Consider the following 13,954-nt stretch of genomic DNA (forward strand, 5'->3'; position numbering starts at 1 on the left):
GTTTGTCCCTGTCCTTGCTCTCAAAGTGTCCAGAAGGGGGCAGTCCTCTTCTTTGTATGGAAACTGCCTTTGCATGATCTGACTACAGCAGACCGTTCCAACTCAGCCAGCCCTGTGAAGCCAAATCCAGCAAGGAGCCCTCGTACACGATGGCAATTCAGGCCTTCATATCAGGGGGCCGTGTCCCTGCTCCACGCCCCAAGGAGACAGTTCACTAAGACCCTGTCACCCCTGTCTTTGCTCTCATATTGACTTCTCCCTCAGCCCCATTGTTGGCCAGTCCCGCTAAACCCGACACTGACATGCAAACCCATTCTGCCAAAAGGCTATTTAAGCTCAGGGGACGTCTTGCTCTGGGGATATAATCCACTAAACTGCTGAATGCCAATCTGTGGAATTTTTTTTTATAAAATAATACAAACTTTCAAAGGAAATAATTGGGAAAAGATTAGATGCTGAAGAAAAAAGAGAGAGAGAGCTGGTGTAACAAGGAGAAGCAGACAGGGATATTGGAGGATATTTAACTTTATTTTGGATACAGACCTACACAACACTAAATGGGAGTTTTTCTCACACATGCAAACTCCGGACTTGAACAATTCGGAGACGGCCCCCAGTCTAACACAGTAGTGTCTGCGGAGAAGGGGTGTTGGAATTCTCCATCATAACTCTGATGTGCAGCTGCAAAGCATCATGGGAGCCCGGGCAATTCATCCTGACTACATCCTCCTCAGCAGGAATAAAAATGGTCCGTTTCATACTCTGCATCTATCCACTACAATAAAGCGATTCCTCTGGAGCTGCGCGGTACATGAGCCATGGTAATAAGGAAACGATCAACCAGTTTATGTACTGTGTATATACAGTACATGTACACAAGACACACTTTGGAATGTGTTGTGGATTTTTGTTTTTTGTTAATGAAAGACCACACAGAGCAGTGAAATGCCGACATTAAGCATCATTAGTCTTGCTCCATGAAGCCCCTTTCCTCCAGTTTCCTGTGACATTTTTAAATATTTTCTGAAGAGGTAGATAAATCCAGGCAAGATGGAAATGCATAATTCCCATGATGCCCCTGCCTTAACCATCCATGTGTTCATCTGCTTTAAAGAAGCATTATTTTGAACCTGTGCTATAGTTGTTTGCTTTAGCTTATCATTTATTAGTTTTTACTCTGACTTTTCTTGCCTTCCCAATAATACTCATATTTCATCTTTGCAAAAAATTAAAAATAAATCCCTTCAATTTGCTTTGACCTTAACACAGCAGTCTAGGCACAAATGTAGTGGAAGGATTATCTAAGGATTACCAATTATCTATAATCATAATTATATCAAATACTTAAAAAACATTAGAAAGTACTGCTCTAAATGTATTACTGGTACATAATTATAGGCAGTCGAAACTCAGCAGCCAGTAGATTGTGTTGCATGTTCTCACAACACGCCTAGAACGGACTATGAAACTCATGTTCCAAGAATAGGTTTTTAAAAGGTTGAGACACTACGAGTTTCACTCCGAAAATACTGCCGTTTGTGTCTTTACATTTCCTACCACGTATTTTAATTAGATTGTAATTATGCGAGTGCCTACCCTGCTGTACCTGCTGAAAATTGTGACAATGAAAAGCAAGGTGTTAATAAGTTTTGATGGATCACTTGCAGCTGATAGTTTATTTATGTATTGATGTTGATGTTTACTGCAAGAAGACGTAGGAGTTTGTGAATGACAGTTGACGGCGTTTTAAAACTTCATATAAAACTTCTGTGTTGTATTGATCTCACTCAAGGTTTATTTCAGTACAGTATGTTGCCTGCCGTAGAGTAGCCGAGCCAGTGATAAAGGATTGATACTTCGGCTCCTATCCGTCTTCGCTGTAATGTGGAAGGTGCCGGGTCCCATCCCTAATGCTAGTCTCTCCCTCAGGTGCTGTTCCACGCACATTAATTTAATTAATGAACTGACTGGTGGATTTGCTCGCAGCCGTATCCCATTTATTCACTCCCGGAGCACGTGGTGGTGCTGGATTTGAGGAGCATATGCTATTGAGGACAGGGATTTTATAGATAACTATTATTTTTTACCGACACCCTTGATATTAATGCCGGTGTCACTCGGGTTTTGTAAATTCCACTTGGAAGAGGGTAGTTTTATTGACTTATCCTTTTAGTCTGTCTTCCCTGGATTGGAGACGTTGGATATTTATTGCTGTGTATATTGTGGGACACGTCGATTTTGTATCATTTCATACTGGGAGTATGAAGGTGAAGTGAGGAGGATCTTGGAACCGATATTGATGGTAGATGTGAAGGATCTCTGGCATAAAGGAGTCTGCTATAAAAGTACCTGTAAATGCCTTATTTGTGTCTTTTCATCAGGGGCATTTGATTATATCTACAATCTCTTGATCCCATGCCTTGTCAACTGCAGAGCCTTCTGTATTGTTGTCCGAAGCGATACTTGAAATGAAATAGGTTGCTTATGAATTACAGTAGCATGTTGAACCTTGTTGGTGAAATTGCTGATGGTACAGCCATGCAGGCAGTGGTCTATTATAGCATCTCGCAATCTGGCAATTTGTTGACCGCTCCAGTCACCAATTAGTGACACACAAGCAGCTTTTATGGTCTGTTGTTACCATGTCTCTGGCCTGTAAAGACCCTCCCAGAAGAGCAAGTATCGTAAATTCTTTCGAGCTTATCTTTACAAAACAAGAACGGTTTGTTGAAAATGACACCACATATAAATTCATTATTGGTATGTTCTTAACGGGAGAGTTGTAGAGTGAGTTCCGTTGCTTTACAATAAAGAAAATAAACAAATGGCTACCTAGCTCTCCAGGTCAATGCCCCGACTGCAATTCAAGCAAGGCTCCTGTCTGTACCCAAATTAACACACAATCCACACGGCACTTGGTATGTGGGAGCCAGGGCCTGCAAAGGGAAAGGCAGGACAGTGATAACAGTGATTGAGAAGGCGGCCCCACAATGAGGCAATCAGAGGCAGCAAAGTGTTGCCTGCCTGTCATGATCTCTGGTGTCAAATGGTTCCCAGACAATCGATCTGAGCGGCCGCAGTAACAAATCCCTGGAGACCGGCCCAGACAGACCTGCCAAGGACCTTTGCCCCACTGGCGAAGCTCTTTCAGCAGGAGAGCTTGGGTCGAAGGGGGGGCGTAACTAGACACTAAAATGCATCGCAGGTTTGTCTCGCTTCCCGTGTATGCAGCTTCAAAAGACGAGGAAGTCAGGTTCAGAAGTGGTAAGTGATGAGACGTGTAGTAGCTTTTTTTTTTTGTTGTGGCACACATACACACACGTTTGCTTGGAAGCGTTAATTTGCTACGGTAGGTTAGATTAAAACCTGAACATATACTCTGTGTGGGAGCGTTTCATTCCACACTACAGACCTGAATTTAAAAGATGACTGAAATGGATCCCTTTCTAAATTGTGATAATGAAGCCAGCGCACTTCTGGCATGATTATTCCATGAATTATCTATTAAAACATCCGAATGCATGTATTTTTTACAGTACAGCCCACCGGGAATCCAGTTTAATACCTCCGTCACATCCAAATCCATAGCAAGACCTTCTATTTTTGCTCGGGATTACAGTACATGTGAAGAAATGCATTCGCAGCGTTACATAATTTACCCACGGCGGTATCCAATACATTATTCCTTGTTGCTTAATAAAGTTATGAGTGGCTACAGCTTCAATGATTTCAATTTTCATTCTTTTGCTGCTAATTAATGCAGACCGTGTCAGTCTATCAGACCCGTGACACACCGGGGCAGAGATAGACTAATTAAAACAGCTCTCTCAATTGACATGGTGGAAGAATCGATGTGAGAAACGAGACTTGTAATTAAATCCACCAAAATGTTTACTGATCACGATTTGTTTTTCTTTTTTTAAACTAGCTTGGAGCGGTTGCTACCCAGAACAGCTTGAGACTGGTGAAGGCACATTTTGTAGATGAATTTGACAACCTAGCAGAGCTTAGTACCACCCAATACACCCAGCACAGCAGTCTACTGGGAGAAGGTGAACGATAGCAGTTTGTCATTATATACTATCTAGGGGCGAACCTCAGTGAAGGGCTCTTCAAACCCATGACTCACCAGATGAGACGGTTTTTACCCACCAGGCCCTCTACCAGCTCTGGGACCTACACATACTCTCAACCCCACTAGAGACCTCAACAGGAGATTCTCAGCTGGACTCATAATTCGCTTTAGTGTCTCGATTGAAACTAAGCATGTCTATTTTTATCCTGACCCACTTTTCTTTTTTGTTTTTTGTCACCAGTTGAAAATATTCTCCCCACTACTGCAAAGCACACACGAGTGGTTTGCAGATAAAGGTGCATCTACCCCTCTCAGCCTCAAGCCATAACCCTAGGGGATTGGATTGGCAGATGGTGGCCAGCTGTTGAATTGGGGGGGTGGCGTTTTGCATTGGCTTCACTTGTGTCTGCTCAGTCGTTTCCACCCCGGACCATTCGCCACTTTATCAACAGCGTGGACGATTTTTAAACCTAGGCTGTGTTAAAATGAGCATTCCTGACACTATCCGAGTCCAAATGAAAACTTTGGTGTAATTGCAAATCACAAACTTGTGTCTGATCGCGTTTTTCATTTCAAAGTAGAAAATGGCCTCCAAAAATAAAATCAACCACAACAACTAGTGTAAAACATGTCAGACTCAAATACAGCGGTGTCTGGTAACCTGTCCTTGTGCATCACTGTGTAAAGAGAGCGTTTCCTGGTACAAAACTGTATCCTAACAGGAGGTAAACCATGCAATTCATCTATACAAAATAATACAAGAAAAACGTTTTTGCACTCTATATTGTAGCATTAATTTGGACATCTATATTAGCTTGGAGAAAATGGGATACATTAATTATATAATGCCTACATGCTATTCTTAAATACATAAATGAACACACGTCTACCTTCGTAATTCTCGTTCTACTTTCAACTGGAGATGTTCACAGACTCACCCAGAGGAGCATTATACACGGGCGAGTTCGACTATAAAATATGATGGGAGTAGAAATTGCACTAAAGAACCACAGAGAAAGAAATAAACCAGAACAACATGACATATTATAGACCTTTTCTGGCAAAAAAACAAACGGCGGAAAAAAAGCCTGATGCCATAAAAAGTATGAAGAAATAAAAGGAGGGTTTGATGTCTTTTAAACTGTGTCCTAGCCTGTTGTGTGCTGTTCATAAAATATAAATTCAGACGCACATTATAAGACATTTGTTTTAAGTGAGGCATTATTGCTGAGCACAGCAATTCCAACAGGTTATAAACCAGAGGTGCTGTTTATACATATTTTATGTCCTCTCTTGCTTTTTATATGGAGAATCTAAGCATTCCTTCTCTGCGGTTCTATGCTCAGCGTATCCAGAAAGTAACATTTTTAATCTGACCACAAAACAAGGTAGCAGTCAACTTCATTCAGATGCTTTTCGGTGAATGCTAGCCTCTTTTAATGCACACAGACCAGCTGTAAATGTGGTGCAAAAACAATGTATATATAGGAATTTGTTATGTACCTGGGGGAGTCTGTAAGGAATCTGTAGTAGTTGTTTGTATTAGTTCTAGAGTTTCTGGGGGGTTCATGATGTTCTAAGGTGCCTGTCTGAAGCACCTATGAGTACAATCGGTCGAGGTTGCAAAAACCTAAACAAAAAAGCGAATGCATTGTACAATTTTCTTTTTTTTTTCTCCAAAAGTGACAAAACAATAGCGATGTAGACATTACTATGTACTGTACACTAAATACCGTCAATGAATATCTGTTTAACTGGAAAACATCCCCTTCATTTAACTTTGAAGAAATGGCATTTCAATATCTGTGAAGTACCTAACGGAGAGAAAAGTATAAAACTTGAAATCTGGATTTAGAGTGTCAGTTTATCCTAAAAAATCTGGGGATTGTTTTACCTGTTCCTTGAATTGATGACGCTGGCTGTTCCAAGTATAAAGTGGTGCAGATAAGACCTTTTCGCTGAAACTTAGCGAGACGTATTGACCTGAGAGAGTGCGGACAACAGATCGTCTATTCTCTGCCTCGGTATCTGTGTCGTCGAACGCCAGTGTGGGGTAACTGATCATGGTGTGAAAGTGGATGTCCTCGAGAGCAATTCCTCAGTGACTACTTAGCCGGGATACACCGCTGCTCTTATAACAGGCATTTACACACACATCGGCATGTAATGCGGCCAGTCCTGTTTAATTGCTGCCTCTCGAGACCGGAGGGGAAACTTTGATGCACCAGCAGTAGGGATTACCGAAATAACCGGCATACGTGAAATTAATCACATGCGGCTTTCTTAAAATCAAAAGTACCACACTGTTCTGTCTTAGTTCAGCTCTCAATCAGTCCCTCTTCCTAGTTTACCTCTTTCTTCGTTGGGAAGGCTTAATCTGCACTTCTCGGGCACAGTGTGGCATCGTTTCCGTGATTGAATAACAGGCTTCGCTTTGGAGTGTAAATGGGTTGTGCCGTAAGACGTTCGTAAGCTTAACTAGAACTTAAATCTAGGAAAATGGGGAGACTAATTTATTTTAACCTTTAAGAAATTGCTTGTGTGCTCTGTTTTGTTATTTTGTTTTTCCAGCGGACAGAGATCTTGTGACTGAACAGGGAGATTGACATTTATAGACGGCACTGCTATACACGGCTCATTAACCAGCAAATAGTTCAGTGTTATCATGGTTTTGGTTACATAGAATTAAATGGATTCTCAACACTAATCACTGAAATGTTTAATGGTCACTGGTGTATAAATGTGTCAAACCCCAGTAAAAATGTTAGATGATATTAGTGTAATGAGTAATTACATTATTTATTACATGTTTATAAACATGTATCTTATGGTATCAATTATTGGCAAAATCAGTTTGTAAACGTGTGCTTTACCTAGTCTCGACCAAACCCTAAAGAATACAGCTGGAACCAAATTTTAAATGAATCCATTAACTTACAATCAACAAATCATAAAAAATAAATCGTTACATTGATGTATTCATGACCTGATTGTTAACAACTATTACACACCTCAGTCGATCACATGGAGGTATCCCACTTTCAGAGCGAAAGCCCTTAAAACATAATAAGAGCACAACCCGGGTGGGATTGAAATATTACATTTATTCAAACGGTATAGTGAGTTAAATAAAACAATACTCAGGTGTTTCCCTGACCCTCCAGGGATGCCGTTCGACACTCCTGCCTTAGTCTGGGCAGGGTTTAATAACACCTCTCCGATCCTCCCGCTGTTCTAGTCAGAGGATTTGTGAGGCACTGTTTATTGTTAAACACTTCTCCCATAATTATATGCTATGGGAACGGAGGGAGAGATTGTGTGAGGCAATTTAGAGGAAAAAATAAAAGAAAAAATATCAGCATGTTTTTGCTAGGCCAGGAAATTAGCAGAGCCTTATCAGCATATTAGGAATTAAAAAAAAAAAAAAAATGTATTTCTGAAATGACAAAAATTGTCAACGCTTCATAAATTCACTCAAATTTGTCTGCAGGGATTTTTGTTTTGTTTGCGAGCTAACAACCATAAGGCAAACATCCACCTGAACCCATAAACTCATGGTATTAATTTTTTGCATAATTGTCAAGCGTTTTATCATTTAATGCTACAGGAATTTGCTGAATAACATAATTCAGTTATTAATTTCAGGACAGGACAAGCCAGCCTGGGGAAGAAATGACATGTCATTTTACAATGGTATCATAAGAAAATATGGTTTATGTATTTTGAGTGCTAATGTCTTCAGTCTTTTTATTTATTTATTTATTTATTTATTTATTTATTTAAGAAACTGTTACAAAGCTTCTGCCAACGAATGACTCGCTGACTCACCTATTGCGCAGCACACACGGCCATGAGGAATACAATTTGCTTGTGTGCTCCTGTCACTGATAATGCATCATCTGTTCATTGCGAACCCGTTTCTGGGCTGTTTGTGCTCAGATATCGCTGCCACAGTGCTGTCAATCTGTCAAGCACAACGCGGTCAGGAATGGTCTGCAGTGACTTTTGTGATCAAAACAAAACGGAGGGGGTTGGGTGGCAAAGATGCGAGAGCTGATGGTTACTGTTTGAAAGGGTTGATTGGGGGGTCTGCATTTCAACTCTTAGACAGGCTGTGTTCAGTCTTCTTTGGCCACTGGGGGAAACATTTCACAGATGTATTTATCTATTCACAATGACTGGAAAAGTACAACAAGAAACTGTGGGCATTGAAGTAATCATGATAAGCATTCCTTATAACATGGCAAGCAATTGTGAGAAGGCATTTTGAAGACACTGTGTTGTATAATTCTAATCTAATTCTAGATCCCTGAGTGGTTCGTCTTTTAAACATTACAAAGAGATGCCAAACAACAGATAAACAAATTGATATTATTGTGGTGAAATGCCATTGAAAAAGAAATGCTGTTACACTAAGATGTGATCTAAGGGGGCTGTTTGTATGTTAAGCTGCATTACTAAAAGGCCACCAAATGTTTCTCTGATTTGTACGTGTGTTGTAGGAAATGAAAGAGGATTTTATTTCTCCGAGAGCATGTAATGTCTAAACTGTATTAGTCATTAAGCGCCTTTCGGTGAAGTGGTATCACCTCCGAAAATGGCATTCTGTGGCTGATTAACCAAAACCACCCGTCGGAGTGGAGATGATAGAAGTGCACTAGATTAATTACTTCTCCAGACGTCTCTTCCTGCTGCAAACCCACTGCGCCGAAATATGCGGAAAACCGAAAGCAGAAGTGAGAGAGAAGCGAAAACGAGTGGCATCTTGGCTCAAAACGGTCACGCTTTCCCAATAAAATGAGTCATTTAACCGCTAATTGTGTTGTTTGCAAAAAAGTAAGTGTAATGTCTTCGGCATATTGCATTTTAATGTGTGTAAGACGCTGGGTGTAATTTAAAATGAAACTATGTATTTGGATACGGAATTGCTTTAAAGTGGGTTATATATGGTAATTACAGAGCTGGAGACAACAACCAAATTTGTATTGTATTTAGCAAAACAAAAAAGCCTACTGTTAAGGGTTGCTTTATCAGGGTGTCTTGAAAAGCATCGAACAAACACAATTACAGCATCGGTTTTGTTGCTGGTTTGCTGATGAGTATCTTTCAAGGCACTTTACCAAGATTGCTCCAGTAAAAACCCAGCTGTATAAATGGGTAACTGTAAAAATAATGTTATGTTGTAACAATTGTCACCCTATATATGGGCATGTGCTAAGAAATACAATAATATAATTATAATAATAATAATTATTATTATTATTATTATTATTATTATTAATAATAATAATAATAATAATAATAATAATAGGAGTATAGCACTTAATTATTTAAATAAACTATGAATTATACTTGTGTTCATTCAATTGGAGATATTTTGACCTTTTACTTGTATATCTATTTCTGTGGATATCGTCCATCTAGATATGAAGATATTTTTACATTTTATTTATACGTCTATATCTGCAGAAGCTGTTTCAGGAGATAGAGAGATCTTTGGGAAGATGATTCCCAGCCGTCTGTCTGCACTGCTGGGTGTATTTAACCGCAGTTTGTACAGTGGTTGCTAGGATAAACCCTTTCAAACAAAATAGTCGGATAGGATCACTCCGATGGCAGGTTCCTGGGAAAGTGCTACAGAGGGCTTGATTGATACACCCATCCTATTTGCTTTGAGAGAGAGACGGTGTCAGAGTTGTGCAGGGCAAGCGATTTAATCCTATCGCTCTCCTTTCAGAGGAAGAGAACATGCCAGGCTGGTTCTGTGCAGAGGACGATGGGAAGACCAAAGCCCCTTTCTGGTGCCCGCTGCTTGCCTGTCGAGTGCCAGTTTTCCTCTCAAAAGCCCAGGAAATGAAGGTAAGATATTTGCATTCCATGTCTCCCTCCTACAACAGACGGTGTGTTTTAGATTAAAATTAAACTTAAAACTTGACATCATTGACAGGCTTAGTGCCAATGTGAGAAGCACACTCTATTGTCTATTATCGTCTGCCATATAGACCAGGGATAGATATCTAGCTCTTGCGTGTGGATTAAAAACTAAAATCACTCTTTCTGCTGTTGTCTGTACTATCTTTTAGCCAACCATGCAATACACACACCATTACATGACTGTGCTCTGTGTGCAAGATCTGGATTAGCACTGGAAATGTATAGGAATTAGGATTTGTGGAGTCAGGGATCAGTCATCACGAGCAAACTGATCCGACATGGACAACGGACACCAAAAACCTGCTGCCCCCGAGCCTCAGCACCAAATGTTTAAGTATCATTAACAAGCTGTTTTGGCGTGCACAGAAATGACACCGTATTGACCACAGCCGAGTTATTCAGCCCATTGACTCCAGTGAGCCGATGAGGCATTCTGTTACAGGCGGACGCAGAGCTGAGGTCCCGGTGAAGGAGGCTGGGAACGGAAACAATCAATAGCGCCTTTAAAGAGCACTGAGTCACTTAAGGATCAAACGGTGATCTCGGGTGTGAGACAGACCGAACGGTTTTCTTTGTCAGACAGAGAAGTATAAAATCAATGCCGAGCGTCTGGAAAGCAACGTAATGACCACCATTTTCGGGGTTAATGCGCTTTACAGAAATCATTTGAGGAGTCTGGGTGCCAAATTACTAGAACATCAAGGGAAGGGCGCTATAAAGTGAATATGCAATTAACTTAATGATTGAACGACACTGGAGCATAAATCAATGTTGCGGCATTAGATTAAGTCATGCCACGTGATAGACGGGAGATTTTGTAGCGGTGCACAGATGGCACGAGGGTTGCTGTTTCTAAAGGAAAATCCTGTGTCCAAGACCTAGACTGGGTGAAATAGAATGGCCAATGCTGATTATAATCCCTCTCAGTACATTTCCTCAACCTTGGGTACCCCTTTCTTTAACCCAACTCATTGGAAGTGGGGCCAAAGTGAGACCGCCATCAGCAGCTATGAAAAAATAACATCAGTTAAGAGAGAGAGAGAGACATTCGCTCAGGTAGAGGATTTGAGAGTGCTGATTCATCCAATGAGAGAAGCAGTGACTGGAATATAAAAAGGACACTGATAGCCACGCTCGGAGGAAGGGACTTCAATCCGTATATGGAGAAGCGGCTCTGATTAGCAGCTGTCTGCGGCAGTAACCCTTTGCCATGTTGCCACGTACAGCTGCGGTTGTAAAAATGCAAGCTGCTGGCCGCCACGCTCTCCAACATGCAATCCTTCGTGCGCGGGCAGCACTGCTCGGCAAGCGTTGATGTAAAGCGAGAGATCTGAAAGGATGCATCCAGGGGTGATCCAATCAAAGCGGTTTCCAATAGAAGGAGAGAGAGGAGGAGAAAAATAGTTTTAAATTGGTGTAGAATAAATAACTTCCCTACTTTACCTAAAGCGCTTTGCCTCCTCTTCTGCACGCTTCTTTATTCTTCCCCAGAATGGCAATAGCTTGTAGGTGTACTTGTTAGCCTGTATAGATAAGTTATCAAAACTCTCTGTTAAGTGTGATCAGTGCAATTGTACTCTCCCCCCCTCCCCTCCTCCTTCAATGCCTTTAGGCTCAATTTGTCAGCTTCTGATGGGATTTTCTGGACTGGAGCTCAAGGAAGAACAGCTTTTTTCACTGGGAAAATAAATAAATAAATGGAATGCAGCTTTTGGAATAAAAACTGAGATTTAACTAGGATGCTACAAATCATTTGTCATATTGGCTCTGAACCAGGGTTGGGAACAAAGATAATTCGCAATGATTCATGCATTTATACTGTAACTTTGAAAGGGACAATATTGCCTTTGTTTTCCAGTGAAAAGTAAACTTTTTACTTCTTGTATTGAAATACAGCTATATCTAGAACCCAATAGGATATAAGGAAGCTCTATTGATAAACATGTGCACACTTGATGATTTAACTTTATAAGCAGTGTCAGTAGTTACCTGGCTAGGCAGAACACATTACCAAATCGGCACTGACAACATACTGTCATTTTACTGATATTATTGGTGCTGATGGTCGAAATCGTTTTTCCTATTAGGGTTTATATCAGGGAAATTGAAATCAAGTTTTCAGTTGTCATTTGAGTTTGGGAGCGCAATAATGATACATTGATCCAATTAAGGGAAGAGCATTAATTTCAATCATAAATAAATCAAACGAGTTGCATCCAGGCACTGAAAGTTTAAATCAAATGAAAAGAAGATCTCGCACCTCTTGCGGATTGGAGCTTGATGTTTTCCTCCCGATCGGGCGTGCGTTATTTACAATCCCAAGTAGATTATTAATGTGAATATGAAGTATTAGAGAGTGTGATCAAGCCTGTGCTTTCACATGCACAAAGGAGTGCGAGTCTAAATGGCTGTTACCATGGCAAGCCTCTGAAAGTGATTGATTTAAGGGCTCAGATCCTTCGCTTGTATAATTTTATTTTTATTTGTCATCCTCCTTTAAATGCATCATCCCGATGAAAACAAATTTGCTTCCATTCAAAGTTTTTTTCACAAGGAGCAGATCTGATGATGAGGTCTTTGAAGTGTTGGATGATGCTCAGAGAGAACTTGGATGGCATTGGGCTTTTTTCCCCCCGTTTTGAGGGAGGGTGTCACAGACTCTTTTGCAGGGCAGCTGTTCCCTTTGCGTTAACGCGCTCTTATTAGTCGAGAAATTACCGCATTGTTCAAGGTCATTACTGTGCACTTTTTAATCAATAATGCATTCACAGCGTCTGTCGTCTCTGTGAAATATCCTCTACTGTTTCTAATCGTGTACTGAGAACACCTTGTTGTCGTTTCACTTTAACCTGTGATACACAGTAGTGAGTAGGAAGCACATCAGTTTAGCAAGAGCAAGCAAGGGTTTGGTTCTGCTGGAAGTGACAACAAAGTTGCATTTCTCTTAATGAGGTTGTTGGGGGAAGAATTGCTTTGGAAGGGCATGTTCACTGACAAATCTGGCCAGGGTCATTGTGTGGCTATATTTGGAGCCTGGATAATGTAGAACACACTAATAGATCAGCTGTCTAGTCGGACAACTGGAAATCAAACCGTTCGACTGCAATCCCTGCACTGAAGGATTAGCCTGCATTGAATAATTATACAATGTGAGCAGCGTCTATGTGCAGAGTCGCACTCGGGGGTTTCGTGGTTGTATTTATACCGAGTGGATGATCCGAGCGTGTGCGGGTGCTGAGCGCTCCACGCCGTCCTCTGTGAGCATCGGAGGAAACGCCACAGTTGCCTGCGAGTTAATTGGTTGAGACCTTCCGCCTCACAAGCCCCGTTCCCCGCTCCAATAAATAGACCCTAATCTTAGACCAGATTGCCTTTATCCTCAATCCTCAACGGGGATGAGATCAAACATCAGAAATATCTCCACATCCAGAACAACTGTAATTGTGACGTTATAAACATCTAACGGCCCCCGAGCGTGACTTGCCTGGGGAACGCATCCACAACTCTCAGGGGCTGATAAGTCTTTGATTAGGCTGGATACGTCAAAACTTTATCTGCAGCTCCTAACGTACCTATTGAGCTACTTCAGTCCTGCCGCACAGCTTGAAACTCTCTCGCAGCCCTCTGTGATTTTGAAGTCACTCAGACGGCCAATATCTTCTCTCTCTTTTTTTGTGCGAAGCAGATTCTGCAGCTCAGATTAAAAGCTCTCAACAACACTTTTCTGTAGGGGGGCTACTCTCCCTCTTTACTCTGCAGCAATATCCCTCCGGCACTGGCAAACAAACAGCAGGGAGCTGTATTCATTTGAAAAGCACTTAATATTCCTGCAGCCATATTTTTTTTCTGCATGTTTATTTAGGCTTTACTTTATTAATTGTTAACTCCACAGCCCTCCTAATCTCGAGGGACTTTAATAATTAATTTAGATGGAATAGACAGAGG

The 13,954-nt window shown here is 41.1% G+C and overlaps 1 protein-coding gene across 3 annotated transcripts in view; it reads left to right on the forward strand.

Annotated features, from left to right (window-relative positions):
• LOC136713388 (rho guanine nucleotide exchange factor 10-like protein) overlaps window positions 1-13,954 on the forward strand; it is a 97,249-nt gene that overhangs the window by 50,269 nt on the left and 33,026 nt on the right. For all 3 annotated transcript variants that reach the window (XM_066690434.1, XM_066690435.1, XM_066690436.1), the window contains one exon: window positions 9,813-9,934. In XM_066690434.1, coding sequence (XP_066546531.1) covers window positions 9,813-9,934 — 122 coding nt within the window. The remainder of the gene's footprint in view (window positions 1-9,812; window positions 9,935-13,954) is intronic.

The sequence above is a fragment of the Amia ocellicauda genome, chromosome 18 (genome assembly GCF_036373705.1).
Source record: "Amia ocellicauda isolate fAmiCal2 chromosome 18, fAmiCal2.hap1, whole genome shotgun sequence".
NCBI classification, from domain to species: domain Eukaryota; kingdom Metazoa; phylum Chordata; class Actinopteri; order Amiiformes; family Amiidae; genus Amia; species Amia ocellicauda.